This window comes from Microcaecilia unicolor, chromosome 5, assembly GCF_901765095.1.
Source record: "Microcaecilia unicolor chromosome 5, aMicUni1.1, whole genome shotgun sequence".
Lineage (NCBI taxonomy): Eukaryota > Metazoa > Chordata > Amphibia > Gymnophiona > Siphonopidae > Microcaecilia > Microcaecilia unicolor.
Window position 1 is genome coordinate 49,503,972 of NC_044035.1, and position 14,333 is coordinate 49,518,304.

A 14,333-nucleotide genomic window follows, 5' to 3' on the forward strand; every position below is an offset into this window, starting at 1 on the left:
GTCCAATAAAAAGATTACCTTATTTACACATTCTATTATAAACATTTAACACATCTACAATACTTTATCCTAAAGCAAAAAAAATAAAAATATATATTTTATTTACAGTTTGTTGTCTCTGGTTTCTGCTTTCCTCATCTTCTTTTCACCGTCTTCCTTCCATCCAGCATCTGTCTTCACTCTCTCTCTCTCTCTCTCTCTCTGCCATCCAGTGTCTGCCCTCTCTGCCGTCCCTTCCATCCACTGCCTGCCCTTTCTCTCTGCCCCTTCAATCCACCATTTGCCCTCCCTCTCCCATCCATCCAGGGCCTGCCCTCCCTCTCGCTCCCCCTTCCATCTAGGATCTGTCCCCTCTCTCTCTCTGCCCCTTTTTTCAGCCCCCAGTTCCAGCCCCCTTCTCCCCTCTGAACACCCCCACCCCAGTCCCCTTCTCCCCTCCTTCTCCTGTCTGAGACCCCCACCACAGTCCCCTTCTCCCCTCCCCTGTCCCCTTCTCTCCTCTGAACAACCCCATCCCAGTCCCCTTCTCCCCTCCCCTTCCCCTAAAAAAAAAATCAAATCTCCTTCCTTCTCCTCGTCTTGACGTCGACTCGGGCCTTCCAATCAAATTGATTGGAAGGCCCGAGTTGACGTCAAGACGAGGAGGAGGAGGAAGGAGATTTGATTTTTTTTTTTACAAGCAGGACATGAGGCGCTGCCTGCGACGCTGCTTCGCCGGTTTTTTTAATGTGCGGCGCCGCGGGAACGGCCATGGGAGGCGGCGGGAGCGGAGCACCCCCCACCCAATGGCACCCGGGGCGGACCGCCCCCCCTTGGTACGCCACTGCACACACCCCTTTCCCCTTCCAGACATGCCGTTTCTCCCAAACTAGGTTTCCACCTAATTCAGCCCCTTAAAATGACACACTGATTACAATTTATAACAAATTACTACTCTACTTATGAAAAATGATTCCATTATACGTCCTCTGTGTACATCCATATGTTGCTCTAACCTCCTTGTTCCAGACACCGTTAAAAAAAAAAAAAAGAAGCACCGCCAGGACTTATGGGACCCAATACAAGAAAGAAGCTATGGTCTGTAAAAAAACAAAAACAAAAAAAAGGATAGGGAGGGTGGGAATTGTCCTGGGGGAATTGTTGGGTGGGAACTTGCCTGATACCATTTTGGATTGGAACTACAGATCAATTTTTAAATTATCTGCACTGGGACAAAGAATGTGCATACTTTTTATGTATGTAATTTTGTTTTGAAAACTGATGCAAAGCCTGCAGGTGAAAAAGTGTGTGTGATCTTTGACCCAGTGCTCAATATCAAGTATTGTCACAATTGGGTCATAGATCTCTTAATGCACACTCAATAGAAGGACCAACTATATTTCTGCCTGCAATCCATTAGAATATACAACCACTTGTATCAAAGGGACTGACTATATAATCTAGTAGCAGGGCTGGCCCTGCCACTAGAACTAGGCGTCTGCCTAGAGCAGCAGCATTTAGAGACAACAGCAAGACAGGACACGAGCATCTCCTCTCCCTTTCCCTAACTCCCCACCCCATGTCCAGCATCTCTCCCCTCTGTCCTACCTGTTCCTGGACCAGGGCTGAAGTTGTAATTAGACTCAGCATCAGTGTGAAGCCCATACTCAAGCACTTGTCCTACCCTCCCCCCAACTAGAACTCCTGTGTCAGGGGGGGGGGAGGGGAAGTACACAGCAGTACTTTAGAACAGATTCAGTGTTTAAAGGCCACACGCTAGTACACAGTCTTCTTACAACTTTGGCTCTGGTCCAGGAAGAGGTTGGACAGCAGGGGCAGAGAAGGGTGAAGAGTGTGATGCTGAATGGGGGTGGTAGGGAATGGAAAGGGGGATCTTGGACTATGGGTGACTAGGAAGGGAATGAAAGGGGAGATGCTAGACTATGGGGAATGAAAGGGGAGATGCTAGACTACGGGATGGGGGAAGGGACACAACTGAAAGTTCATCTATGGCATCAAATAGCCTTGGGCCAGCTCTGCCTTGTGGTCAAAAGCGGAAAGCTGAAAACCCAGAAAGATCAAATCAGATCTTATCCCTAAAATTTACTGTGTGACCTGAACGGACATTACATAAATAATTTCTAGCTTTCCATTTACAGCTAAGAGAAAATTAAATGGCAGCATCTTCTTACGACATAAAGAATTCCCCTCCACAGTTAGACACACCACTCCGCCGAGTAGGAGGCACATGTGCTTTGAGTCCAGCAGATCCTAGGATCATTCCAAAAATGTTGCATAGGACAATTAGGAGCACCATGCAACACAAGCAGAGTCCTACAATCCAACTAAAAGAGGGAGGGAGCAGAGAACGAGGCAAAATGTTAAAGCAGAGCTGACAACTCCTTTTATTCAAGATTATTGCATAGAAGGAAAATATATGCAGTTTCTATGTTAGTCCACTTGAATATATAGAAATAAGTAGATTATAATTTATTGGCATTTTCTATACTGCCAAGGCAGTATACAATCTAAGAACTGAAAAGGAAAAGGAACTCTACCTATTAAAATAGGAAAGAAGCATTCACACCAAAACATAGAGACAATCAACTCTACAAATTGTAGACAATACCTTTTTATTCCACCAACTTCATACATGTGTCTAGGTCAGTGAGAAAACAGTGCAGTTTCACTAGGATTACACAGTAGAGGGTCAGCAAGGCCATAGATTGTCAGAGCAGCATTACTATACAAAGGAGGACTAGAACATGAGAAAGCCTAGGAGCAGAGAGGCATGAACCCACGCTTCTGGACTGGTTACTAGTTGGTAGACACTATCAGCATGACAGTTTTACACAAGCTGCCATAGTAATATATAGAGGGGGTATTATTGAAAGCCACTTCTGTTGATACAGAAATGTGGCTGTGGGCCAGAGGATGTGGTAACATCAGTTAGTGTATCTGGGTTAAAAAAAAGGTTTGGACAATTCCTGGAGGAAAAGTCCATAGTCTGCTATTGAGACAGACATAGGAAGCAACTGCTCGCCCTGGGATTATGTACCATGGAGTGTTGCCACGATTTGGGTTTCTGCCAGGTACTTGTGACCTGGCTTGGCCACTGTTTGGAAAACAGGATAGTGGCCTAGATGGATCACTGGTCTGACCCAGTATATGGCTACTCTTATGTTCCTATGAAGACAATAATACTCTGGGTGCTATTTTAGGGAATAATCAGAAAAATGCCCTAAGGAAGGGAAAAGAACACATCATTGATTGGCCAAGTTTTGCAGAGGAGGATATGAAGAAAATCCTCTTAAAATGGGGAGCAGTTCCTCCAAATGTGGGACAGCTGGACAACCAGTTTTCTACCTGTAATAATTTCCTTTTGTCACTTTTGACTCGTAAGAGTAAAACGTGAGGGATGCATTGTCCAGCATGTCGGTAACATTCTGCATCATATCTATAACTGGAATTTGATTCTTGATGCTCTCAGTCTCTTTCTTGATCTCCAGCAACTGGTTTTGTATACCTAATAAAGAGAAAGAATGTAACAATGAGTAAGTTATCACAGACTCCTTACTGCTCTGGATAAACAGAGACATCTCCAATTTATTCATCTGAACAGGGCTATCCCCAAGGGTAGGGACAAAAATTGGGGATGATATCATGAGCTCTATGCCATAGAATTTGCAAACTGTTGCTGCAGAATCTTGAAATATCTGCACAGGAAGCCAGGAGCTGTGTCTATGTGTTGAGAAAATGACAACTGTAAGTTAAAGCACAGTACACTGGAGACCCCACGCCAGGGGCGTAGCCAGACAGCAGATTTTGGGTGGGCCTAGGCTAGAAGTGTTCTCCACCCCACCAAAAAAAATATCTCAGCTGGTGGAAAACTGCTTCTCTTCACCTTGGCAGTCTGCAGTGGGCATGCGCTGAAAACTGAGAATGCGTAGGTGCCAGTATCGTGGAAAGCAGCATTTTCGTTACCATAAGGGGGAAGTCTTCACCTGGCAGAAATTGGGATCCCCACCAGCTACCGCTAAATGTGTACTACTGTTGGCTGGGCCTGAGCCCTATGTGGGTGGGCCCTGGCCCACCTCAGCCCACCTGTGGCTACACCACTGCCCCACACTATTGTAAGCCCACTGGATGTCAGTATTCTGTACCAGGAACCCAACAGAAAAGATTCCAGGATGACCCAACCAAATATCAGCACTGCATAAACAGTTTTCTAAGGAATTTTGCCAGACTGGATGAAAAACAACTAGCTGTGTATAATGTAACAAATGCTAATCTGAGTATCAGAAAAAGTCTAGATGGAAAGAAAAACAGTAAGGAATAATCAGTGGGCTTCAACCAAAACACAGAAGCAGCCAGAAGAAAAAAAATATGGTGAAAAATGTATTAAAATTGTATCCAGAGTGGGTTTTTTTTTTGGCTTTTCATGCATCTTCAGCAACGGTGCTAAGAGATATTGCAGGCCCGATAGATTAAGCTCTTGGTGGTTCAGGTGTGGCCTACAAGAGTTACAGACATTAATCAAGTTTGATTATAAATGCTGATCAGAAAAGACGACTCCTGAAGCAGACATCTGTTTGCCGAAACACAGCTCCATGTCAAGTCCATTTTCTCGTACTGTCTTCTGGATACATTTTTCACTTTTTTATTTTTTTTTTTAAACTTCTGGCTGCTTCTGTTTCTCAGTTGAAGACCACTGGTCCATCCCTACTGTGTTTCTTTTCTTGGACTGATTCATAGGGTTTTCACCTTCTTTTTCCCTTTTGATAGAAGAAAAAACATTCAATCATTTGATTTACCTGAGATGTTGTCCTTTGTTTTGTTTTTGACTGTGTCTGGTATGTCACTCAGTACCTGATATGCCTTAACCCAGAAAAAAGCAAAACAAAAAAAGGGAGAAAAAATGAAAGATCATGTGGTAGAAGACAGGGGGCAGTTTCAGAACCAGTCACATAAGTGGATATGGCTGGTGCACATGTAAATAGAGACAACTTTAAAAAGTGAATATACTAGGGCTAACATTGGGGGGGGGGGGGGGGGGTGCAAACAGGGAAACTGCCCTGAGCATCCATGTCATAGGGAGCCCCCAAGCCTATCTGAAGCTGAAGGCAACATAGGTTGCCAGTGGGCCCTGAGCCCCAGCATGTCTACCCCCCAAACAACCACTTATACCACCTGCACATACTTTTGTGTGTTTTTCCAGTGCACTATTTTAGAAACAGTCCTTTCCTTGTATAAAACCCAGGTTTACACATGGAAAGGCTTTTTAGAATTACCTCCATAGTAACACAATAGATGATAGCAGAAAAAAAAAACAAAACTAAATACCTTATCCCATCTGACCACACTTCAAAGACAGATCCCAGCTGCCAGCCATAGAATGAGATCCCTTGTAAGATATAGTAACATAGTAGATGACGGCAGAAAAAGACCTGCATGGTCCATCCAGTCTGCCCAAGACAAACTCATATGTGTATACCTTACCTTGAATTTGTACCTGTCCTTTTCAGGGCACAGACCATATAAGTCTGCCCAGCAGTATTTCCCGCCTCCCAACCACCAGTCCCACCTCCCATCACCGGCTCTGGTACAGACCGTACAAGTCTGCCCTCCCCTATCCTCTCCTCCCAATCACCACCCCCTCTTCCCCCCACCTGCTCCGCCACCCAATTTCAGCTAAGCTTCTGAGGATCCATTCCTTCTGCACAGGATTCCTCTATACATATCCCACGCATGTTTGAACTCCGTTACCGTTTTCATCTCCACCACCTCCCGCGGGAGGGCATTCCAAGCGTCTACCACCCTCTCCGTGAAACAATACTTCCTGACATCTTTCCTGAGTCTGCCCCCCTTATCCAAAACATATTAACATATAGTAGATGACGGCAGAAAAAGACCTGCACGGTCCATCCAGTCTGCCCAACAAGACAAACTCATATGTGCTACTTTTTGTGTATATGTTACCTTGATTTGTAACTGTCATTTTCAGGGCACAGGCCGTACAAGTCTGCCCAGCACTATCCCCGCCTCCCACCACCTCTTGGGTAGTTGAGTAAGCAAGACCTCTCTTTTATACCATGCAGCTTCCTGTCTCATTTCCAATCCAAACAACTACAAGAAAAGGCTCAAGTAAATGCAGTGCCTTTGTAAAGTATGTTAAGGACATGCAGGACAATATGTTCATTCCTCTTCACATCTTATGGGAGCAGTGATTTTAAAAAGCTGCATGCAGTGGAAAACAAAGAACTTCTCTACATCACGTGTCTGGGAGCAACTTTATAAAAACACTGATCCCAATTTCCATGCACACCCTGATCCCCTCCCACCAACTGCACAAGTTCTTCTATCTTCCATCCTCCCTTGACTCCCCCCCTCCCTTCAAACAGTATAAGGATGCCATAACCCCTGCTCTTCAACATCTGGCCCCATTGAACATATCCCTTCTCCTGACAACTACTATTTGCCCCATGACATTCCTTGTCCTTGATTTGGGGAACCCTGACTCATGGTGAATGTGTACATAACAGTACTTTCCCTACAAGAAAGGTTTCGTGGGGAAAAACACAATGTGTTTTAATCCTCCTTTGAAATACATTAGAAAGAGCAATGTTTTATTTAACCAAATAAGCAAAGTCTCCCTCCTCAAGAGCGTGAGGTACCAATTCTGAATCACCAAGACCCACTGCTAATGAAAGTTAACCAATCGTGTCTTCAGTATCTACCATTGTACTACACTGACTAAAATAATGACATGTGAAGATACTTCCAAGGACCAGTAGACAATTTTCTTCAACCCTTTCCCTTGTCCCAGCTTTCACAGTTATTATAAAAGGGTGGGGAAGGTAGTTAAAGATATATTTCTTGCGATTCATCACTGTGCTCAGCTGATACATAGTATGGAGCCAGTTCTGTTCTTCTGCTTTCCTTCGGTCTCTTACAGTGGTTTTACCTTATTAATGACTGATGGCACATCTGAATTCAGCAGGCCTGTGAGAAGATGCATTTGTCTTTTCAGATCAGGCATCTGGAGAAAGATTAACATTAGACTGCATTAATTATTAGACTTAGTTAAACACTGGAAAAGAGGACCCATTCTTCTCCATATCAGTGCAGAAGAATGGGTTCACATTACTTTTGACTGAGAGGAGAAATGGTGGCGGTCATTATATTTATCAATGCTTTGCATGGAACTGAAGGGCTTATTTCCAAAACCCTCTAAATCCAATGCAACTAATATGAACTTAAGAGGGTTTTGGAAATAAGCCCTTTAATTACAGATGGATGAATTTAAGCAAACAAAACCCTGGATAGAAGAAGCATGTTATATAGAAAGCAATTTATGAGAGGCACCATTATTTTCATAAATGTTCTCAATATCATCGTCTTCACTGCAGTTATGGAGTCTTGCCACTATTTCTCACCAAGACCATCCCTAGGAAGCAGAAAATCAAGGCAGCTTCCCCAGGCTCGCACTTTGATATTATGGCAATGTTCACACTAAGCTACACAAAGGTCTTCCACTGCCTTTTAACTGTCTGTAGCTGCTCCAGAAGAATTGAGGTTGGACCCATATGAGGCCCTATAGTGTTGTAAGCTCTACTGGCTCTCATGGAGTTTCAACTGTAAAACCTCAGGAGAAGTGATAGAAAGCAGTCAGATGCCCCACACAGATTAGTGGGAAAGGAAGGGAAGGAAAAGGAAATATTGATGGAAAGGAAAGTCTTACAGTGGTTTAAACTGATGTTAAAGAGGTCCACAAAAGGAAATTTGCCTTGCAACCCATTTGATTCATCCTAGGTTTTTACCGTAAAGTTGACATCAAACACTAGATCATCAGTGGATACACCACCACAGGGATGTCCACACTTGTCTAGTGTTGTCTTGATCTCCTGCCGCACTCTGCTGAGATTCTGGCTTATTATATTCTGTTCATCTTGCAGGTTCTGGAACGTGGAGTTCAAAGCTGTCATGTACCCTACCGTAGAATTCAACACTGAGAACAGGAAAGGACATGGTGATTATTTTTGCTTGGGTAACTCATTAATTCTCAAAACCCGTGCTGTACCTCAGTAAGGAAACCAGTTTCTTGCACAGGAAGGGCGTATCAAAGATCTAAAAATTTATTACTGCTTTTCCATTTAATCTGAGGGTTCTATAACTAATAATATAAGATTAAGTGAATCAAGAAATTTATTTTTGGCTAGTCTGCTTGTTATCATTTATAACATGCCTATTAACTAGGTGGCTTTAGCTGTGTGGAGATTTCTAAATTTTGTGATGCCTGTATTGCTTGCTTCCCACAGTGACAGAAGTCATATGTGGTTACATAGTCAGTTTAGGTCAAAACTCCACATAATAATCTAGAAGAATGTGAAGGAAATACTATATCCATAGCCAGGATTATTGCCAGGGAACATGGGTTACCATTGGTGTCCCCACAGTACTTACCCTTGCCAATTGGCTGCAAGGCTCCCATGACCACACCCATGCTGAGGCAAGCTGGACCATTATTTGTCAGCCCAAGATGCATGCACACATGACCTTGGATCAGTATTATTCCCTTGAGTTTAACTACATCATTGTCATCGTGCCCATTTATTCCTTCTGCTTCATAATGTTGTCTAATTTATTTTTCAAGTCACTTAGATGGTTATTTACTCAGCCGCACTAGTGTTTTTAGCACTCGCTAACCATTAATGTGTATTAAATGCTAGAGACACCCATAGGAATATATGGGCATCTCTAGCATTTAGTGCATGTTTATTTTTAGCACGCACCAAAAACGCTAGCATGGAGGGGAGGGGTAGTGAATGGAGTCATGTGGCTGGAGGGAGGCTGGAATATTGGGAAGGAGATCTACACGGGGGAGAGAGAATCTGTTTTCTTTGTCAGGGATCAAAGTGACAGGGGGTGGGGTAGGGTGTAACATGGGGTGGGGCGGGTTGCAACAGGGGGCAGGGCATGTGTCCTCTTTTTTCTTAGAGCAAATATGGTAACCCTACCTCAAGATTCAATAAAACATTTGCTTTCATTTATATCCCTTTGCCCGGCTCTGTTATTTCACAGGCCCACCCTGACCCCTCACTCGGGGTGTCAAATATGGTGGCAGCAGTGTGAGCTTATCCTGCCCGAGGAAGCCAGATCTGTGTCCTCCAGGGCTCTGGGCCTATCAACGACATTATGCTGGGACATTGGGCAAAAGGGTTAGCCCTGCCCTAGTTAGAGGGGGATGTATAGCTAGTGCTGGACAGGCAGGTTTTATTTTGTTTACTGGTGAACTGCACGGTTCTGGCCGTTAACAATATAGAAAAAAACATGGAAAGGCTACTCCAGGCCTTGGTGGAGGGCCAGCAGCAACATCAAGAGATCCTGCAAAAGCAGCAGCAACACTTTATGCAAGCTCATTTTCAGCAATGGCAACAGCAACAACAGATGCAGCAGGTGCTGCAGAAGCTGGTAGAGCTACAACAGAGCTCTCAGGCCCAAGCAGGAATGGCTGCTCAGGCACCCAGCCTGCAAGTGACCCTTCTGGTTTTAGTATTAAATAAATAAACAATGGGACGATACCACTATCTTTGAAACAAATAAAATTTTTTACCATCCGAAGTGGTTCAATCAATAAACAGTTGCTCATTCAACTTATTGCTTGTTCAACTTTTTCAATTTTTTACATGTACACCCCATTGCTTTGAAGTGTTCAAATATTTAACTTTTTTTAAATTTTTTATGAAGACATATATAAAAAGAAGGAAAAAGCCTCTGTATTCCCGTTTTCAGTACGTGTTAGTGTCTGTTAACCGGGACAGAATCTTCATAGGCTCAAAAACCTCCTCTTATTTTTAATTAACAAAACCAGGTTATTATGACGAACACTTATCTTTTAGTGCCGTCCTTGCCGTTGCAATTTAGCTTCACTCTAATATGCATATTAGAGTGAAGCTAAATTGCAACGGCAAGGACGGCACTAAAAGATAAGTGTTCGTCATAATAACCTGGTTTTGTTAATTAAAAATAAGAGGAGGTTTTTGAGCCTATGAAGATTCTGTCCCGGTTAACAGACACTAACACGTACTGAAAACGGGAATACAGAGGCTTTTTCCTTCTTTTTATATATGTCTTCATAAAAAATTTAAAAAAAGTTAAATATTTGAACACTTCAAAGCAATGGGGTGTACATGTAAAAAATTGAAAAAGTTGAACAAGCAATAAGTTGAATGAGCAACTGTTTATTGATTGAACCACTTCGGATGGTAAAATTTTATTTAGTATTAAATAAAACAATTCCAGAAGACAACCTGGACTATTTCCTGACCAATTTTGAGAGAACCACCTGCCTTGCTGGATGGCCAGAAGCATCATGGACCACTTATCTGAGGAATTTACTAACCGGTAGCAGCCAGACAGCATTCCAAGATGTTATTTCCGCTGGGATGGCCACCTATGCGGAAGTAAAAGCTGCCATTTTGGAAGGGCAGGCTACACCCCAGAGGCCTATCAGCAGCAGTTCTGGAAGGGGTCCCTACAAATTAAAGAAAACCCCCAGTTTCTTCTACTGACTCAAGGGAGGGTGCCTGGAGATGGCTGCAACCGGAAGGCAAAACGGGCCCAGAGATCACAAAAGTTGTCCTCCTTGAGCAGTTCCTTGAAGGATTACTCCTGCCTATGAAGGAGTGTGTGAGGCAACACCCTAAACTGACCCCTGAGAGTGCTTTAGAAGCAGCCTTCTACCAAGCACAACCAAAGTCAGAACTCTATAAAGAAATGAAGCAGGCTGGAAGTCCTGGGAAGAAAAGAGAAAAAGCTGGACCAGACAACCAGAGGGATCAGAGACCACCCTCCAGCCCGGGGTCTCCAAGGAAGATGTCTGTGTGCCCTCATCCCCACGAACATACTGTGCACCTTACCCTGGTTGTGGGATCCATATTCCCCCACCTGTTTTAGGTGTGGGGGAAGAGGTCATATAGCCAGAGACCACCAGAATATAGTTGAAGATTCCATGGATGTAGCCACACACAACTGCAATTTTGTGGAAGCTTCCTGTCCAGGAAGTAGAAATTGTGTACCACAAGTTGAGCTGGAAGGACATCCATACCAAGCATTAGTGGTCTCCGGCAGTGACAAGACCCTTGTCCAAACAGAGGAACGCAATTGCCTGCAATTGAATTACATGCGAACTATCATCCTGGCCTGTGTACATAGTGACCAGAGACAGTACCCAACAGCTCAAGTGTCCTTTAAAATACCTATAGAGCAAGCTCACTTGGAAGTAGCAGTCTTGCCTTGGCTACTTTACCCAGTAGTTTCGGGCTGGTATTTTCCCAATTTCAGCACCATCTGGGCCCAGCTAATTTGTGGTCTAAAGAGGTAGGAGGAGGAGACTTTTCCTAAGATCTTTCTGCTGGAGGACCATGACTTGTATATGAAAAATCCAATGTTGCCCAAACCCTCTATTTGAACTGTTATATAGGAGGAGACCTAGGTATCCTGGATGTGGTTTGAGAGACTTGGGAAGAGGAACCCAGTCCGGGAAGGAACTTGGCCGAATATGTGCTAACCATGCAGGAAAGGCTAAAGAAAGCCAGTGAGACTGCCAAGATCTCCCTGGAAAAGGCTCAAGCGGGTCAAGCCCAAGCCTACAACCAGAAGGCAGTACAGGGACCCTTCCAGCAAGGGGATAGAGTCCAAGTCCTTTTACCCTCCTCCGAGAGTAAACTATTATGCAAATGGCAAGGTCCTTATGAAGTTGTAGAAAAGACAGAACCTGGCAATTATAAAGTGGCCCAACCTGACAAAGGAGACAAGACAAAGATCTCCCACTTTAATTTGTTGAAGAAGTGGGTTCCCATGACTGTAGCCCTAGTTCAAAAAGATGACTTTTGGCTGGAAGTCCTGACAGAATCTGGACCATTGCAAGTTACATTTGGTAACCAGCTCTCCATCTCACAGAAGGCCAACCTAGAGCAGTTGGTATGTCAGAATTAAGATGTGTTCTCTGGAGTGCCAGGCTGGACCCATCTTGCATCTCAAGATATCACCAAGTCAGGGGTGGTAGTCCAGCAACATCCCCATCGAATCCCAGAAGCCCGGCAGCAAGCTGTGGTGAAAGAGGTTGCTGAAATTCTAGAACTGGGTGTCATCAATGAGTCAGCCAGTAATTGGTCAACTCCCATTATGCTAGTAACAAAGTCGGATGAGAGCATCCAGTTTTGTATTGATTTTCAGAAGGTGAACACTGTCTCTAAACTAGAGGCCTATCCCATTCCAAGGGTGAATGAATTCCTTGAGCAGCTAGGAGGGGCCCAATTCATTTCAACCTTGGACCTAACCATGGGATATTGGCAGGCACCTCTCACCCTAGCTACCAAAGATAAGATATCCTTTTCAACACTCCAGAGTTTGTTCTAGTTCATAGTACTTCAGTTTGGCCTTCATGGTGCTCCAGCTACCTTCCAGAACCTTGTAGATCACATACTTAAACCTATACGGCTGCCTACTTAGACGACATTGTCATCAATAGCAGAGATTGGAGGACTCATCTCATCCAGGTAGAAGCAGTCCTGGATAGTCTATGGACCACCGGGTTAACAGCAAATCCCAAAAAGTGCTTCTTGGGAGGACAAGAAGTCCAGTACCTGGGGTACTCTGTTGGGAAAGGAAAAGTGAAACCCCAGATCTGGAAGGTAGAGGCAAATCACCCAGGTGCCAGTATTCCAGATGAAGTAGCTTGCCCAAGCCTTCCTCGGGCTCACTGGTTACTACCACCGATTTATTCCAGGGTTTGCTGAGAAAGCAGAACCACTAACCCGCCTCCTGCAGAAGAAGGCTCCAGAAAAGATACACTAGACTGAAGAGCTGGAGGGTGCTCTTTAAGCCCTGAAGAGAGATATTTGATCAGAGCAGGTGCTGGTCAGCCCGGACTTTAACCGGCCCTTCGTTGTGCATACTGATTCCTCAGAAGTTGGACTTGGGGCCATTGTGGTCCAGGAGATAGACGGTGAACCTCATCTGGTGGCATAATTCACTGGAAGCTGTTCCCAAGAGAGAAAATTTATGCAGTAATTGAGAAGGAAATTCTAGCTGTCAAGTAGGAACTGGAAACCTTCCAATACTATTTGTTGGGGAAACACTTCCTGTTAATCACTGGCCATCAACTCCTTCAGTGGATGGCTCTACAAAGATTCAAATACATATATAATGCACTAGTTCCTTAGCCTCCAGCCTTTTAGCTATCAAGTGAAACATTGGGTGGGCCGAGAGCATGATAATGCAGACTTTTTGTCCTGGCAGGTAGATTCTGATATGGAAGGTGCTCAACCAGGCACAGTTGAGCTGAGTGGCAGGGTATATGAAGGAGTTTATAGAACACTGCCTCTCACCCTCAAGAATAGTCCTTCAGATAGCTTAAGCCACCTTAAGAATGCTAGTCCCTCCCAGGTAGGGTTACCATATGTCCGGTTTTACCCGGACATGTCCTCTTTTTGAGGACATGGCTGGGAACCAGGCAGGTTTTGCCAGCCTGCCTGTTTGTACGGATATCCGGACAAACGGGCAGGCGAGCGGGCCTAGTGGTGTCCTATCCTCCACTCCCCTTACCTTACTATACTGCCCTGGTGGTTGTGACCTCTTCGCGGCAGGAAAGAGCCCTCTCTTTCCTGCCCCCAGCACCTGCATACTGTTCCTTGCTGACGGTCCCGGCGCCGATTCAAAATGGCTGCAGAGAGTTGAAGTCTCTTGAGGCCGCTTCAACTCTCGGCGGCCATTTTGAATCGGCACCGGGACCGGAGTCAGCAAGGAATAGTATGTAGGTGCTCCAGGCAGGAAAGAGGGGGCTCTTTCCTGCCCTGAAGAAGTCAGTAGACCACCACCAGGGCAGTATAGTAAGGTAAGGTGAACGGAGGTTAGGACACCCTTAGAGGTATGTGATGGGAGGGACAGGGTGTGTGTGTGTGAAAGGGGCAGGGCGGTATGTGAAAGGGGGCGGGGCATATGTCCTCTTTTTGTGGGGGAGCAAATATGGTAACCCTACTCCCAGGAAGTGAGCCAGGAAGTATAAAAGACAGGGCCGGACTGAGGTTAAGGAGGCCCAGGGAAGAAAGAATTGAAGCCCCAGCATACACCACTACAACAGACGTTTAATGATTGAACTGGCTGAAGTAAACCACTTTTATTTCCTGTTTGAGACTTGCGAGCCTTGCTCTGAGGTCTGGCTAGAGCCAGACCCTATAACTCGGAGTAGAACTGAGAAGGACTTACAGGCTGTGTTTGAGGCATGGCAGCCCCACCAGCCACAGAGTGTGTTTTGAGCCTGCCAGACAAAGGCCTACTTAAGATTGTGTTTA

At 44.7% G+C, this 14,333-nt stretch overlaps 1 protein-coding gene across 4 annotated transcripts in view; it reads right to left on the reverse strand.

The window, feature by feature from the left end:
* Window positions 1-14,333, reverse strand: part of LOC115470017 (prominin-1-A-like) — a 174,463-nt gene that overhangs the window by 67,680 nt on the left and 92,450 nt on the right. For all 4 annotated transcript variants that reach the window (XM_030202863.1, XM_030202860.1, XM_030202861.1 and 1 more), the window contains exons 8-12: window positions 7,800-7,987; window positions 6,944-7,018; window positions 4,794-4,857; window positions 3,346-3,505; window positions 2,172-2,324 (exon numbers count right to left, since the gene is read on the reverse strand). In XM_030202863.1, the coding sequence (XP_030058723.1) occupies window positions 2,172-2,324; window positions 3,346-3,505; window positions 4,794-4,857; window positions 6,944-7,018; window positions 7,800-7,987 (640 nt within the window). The remainder of the gene's footprint in view (window positions 1-2,171; window positions 2,325-3,345; window positions 3,506-4,793; window positions 4,858-6,943; window positions 7,019-7,799; window positions 7,988-14,333) is intronic.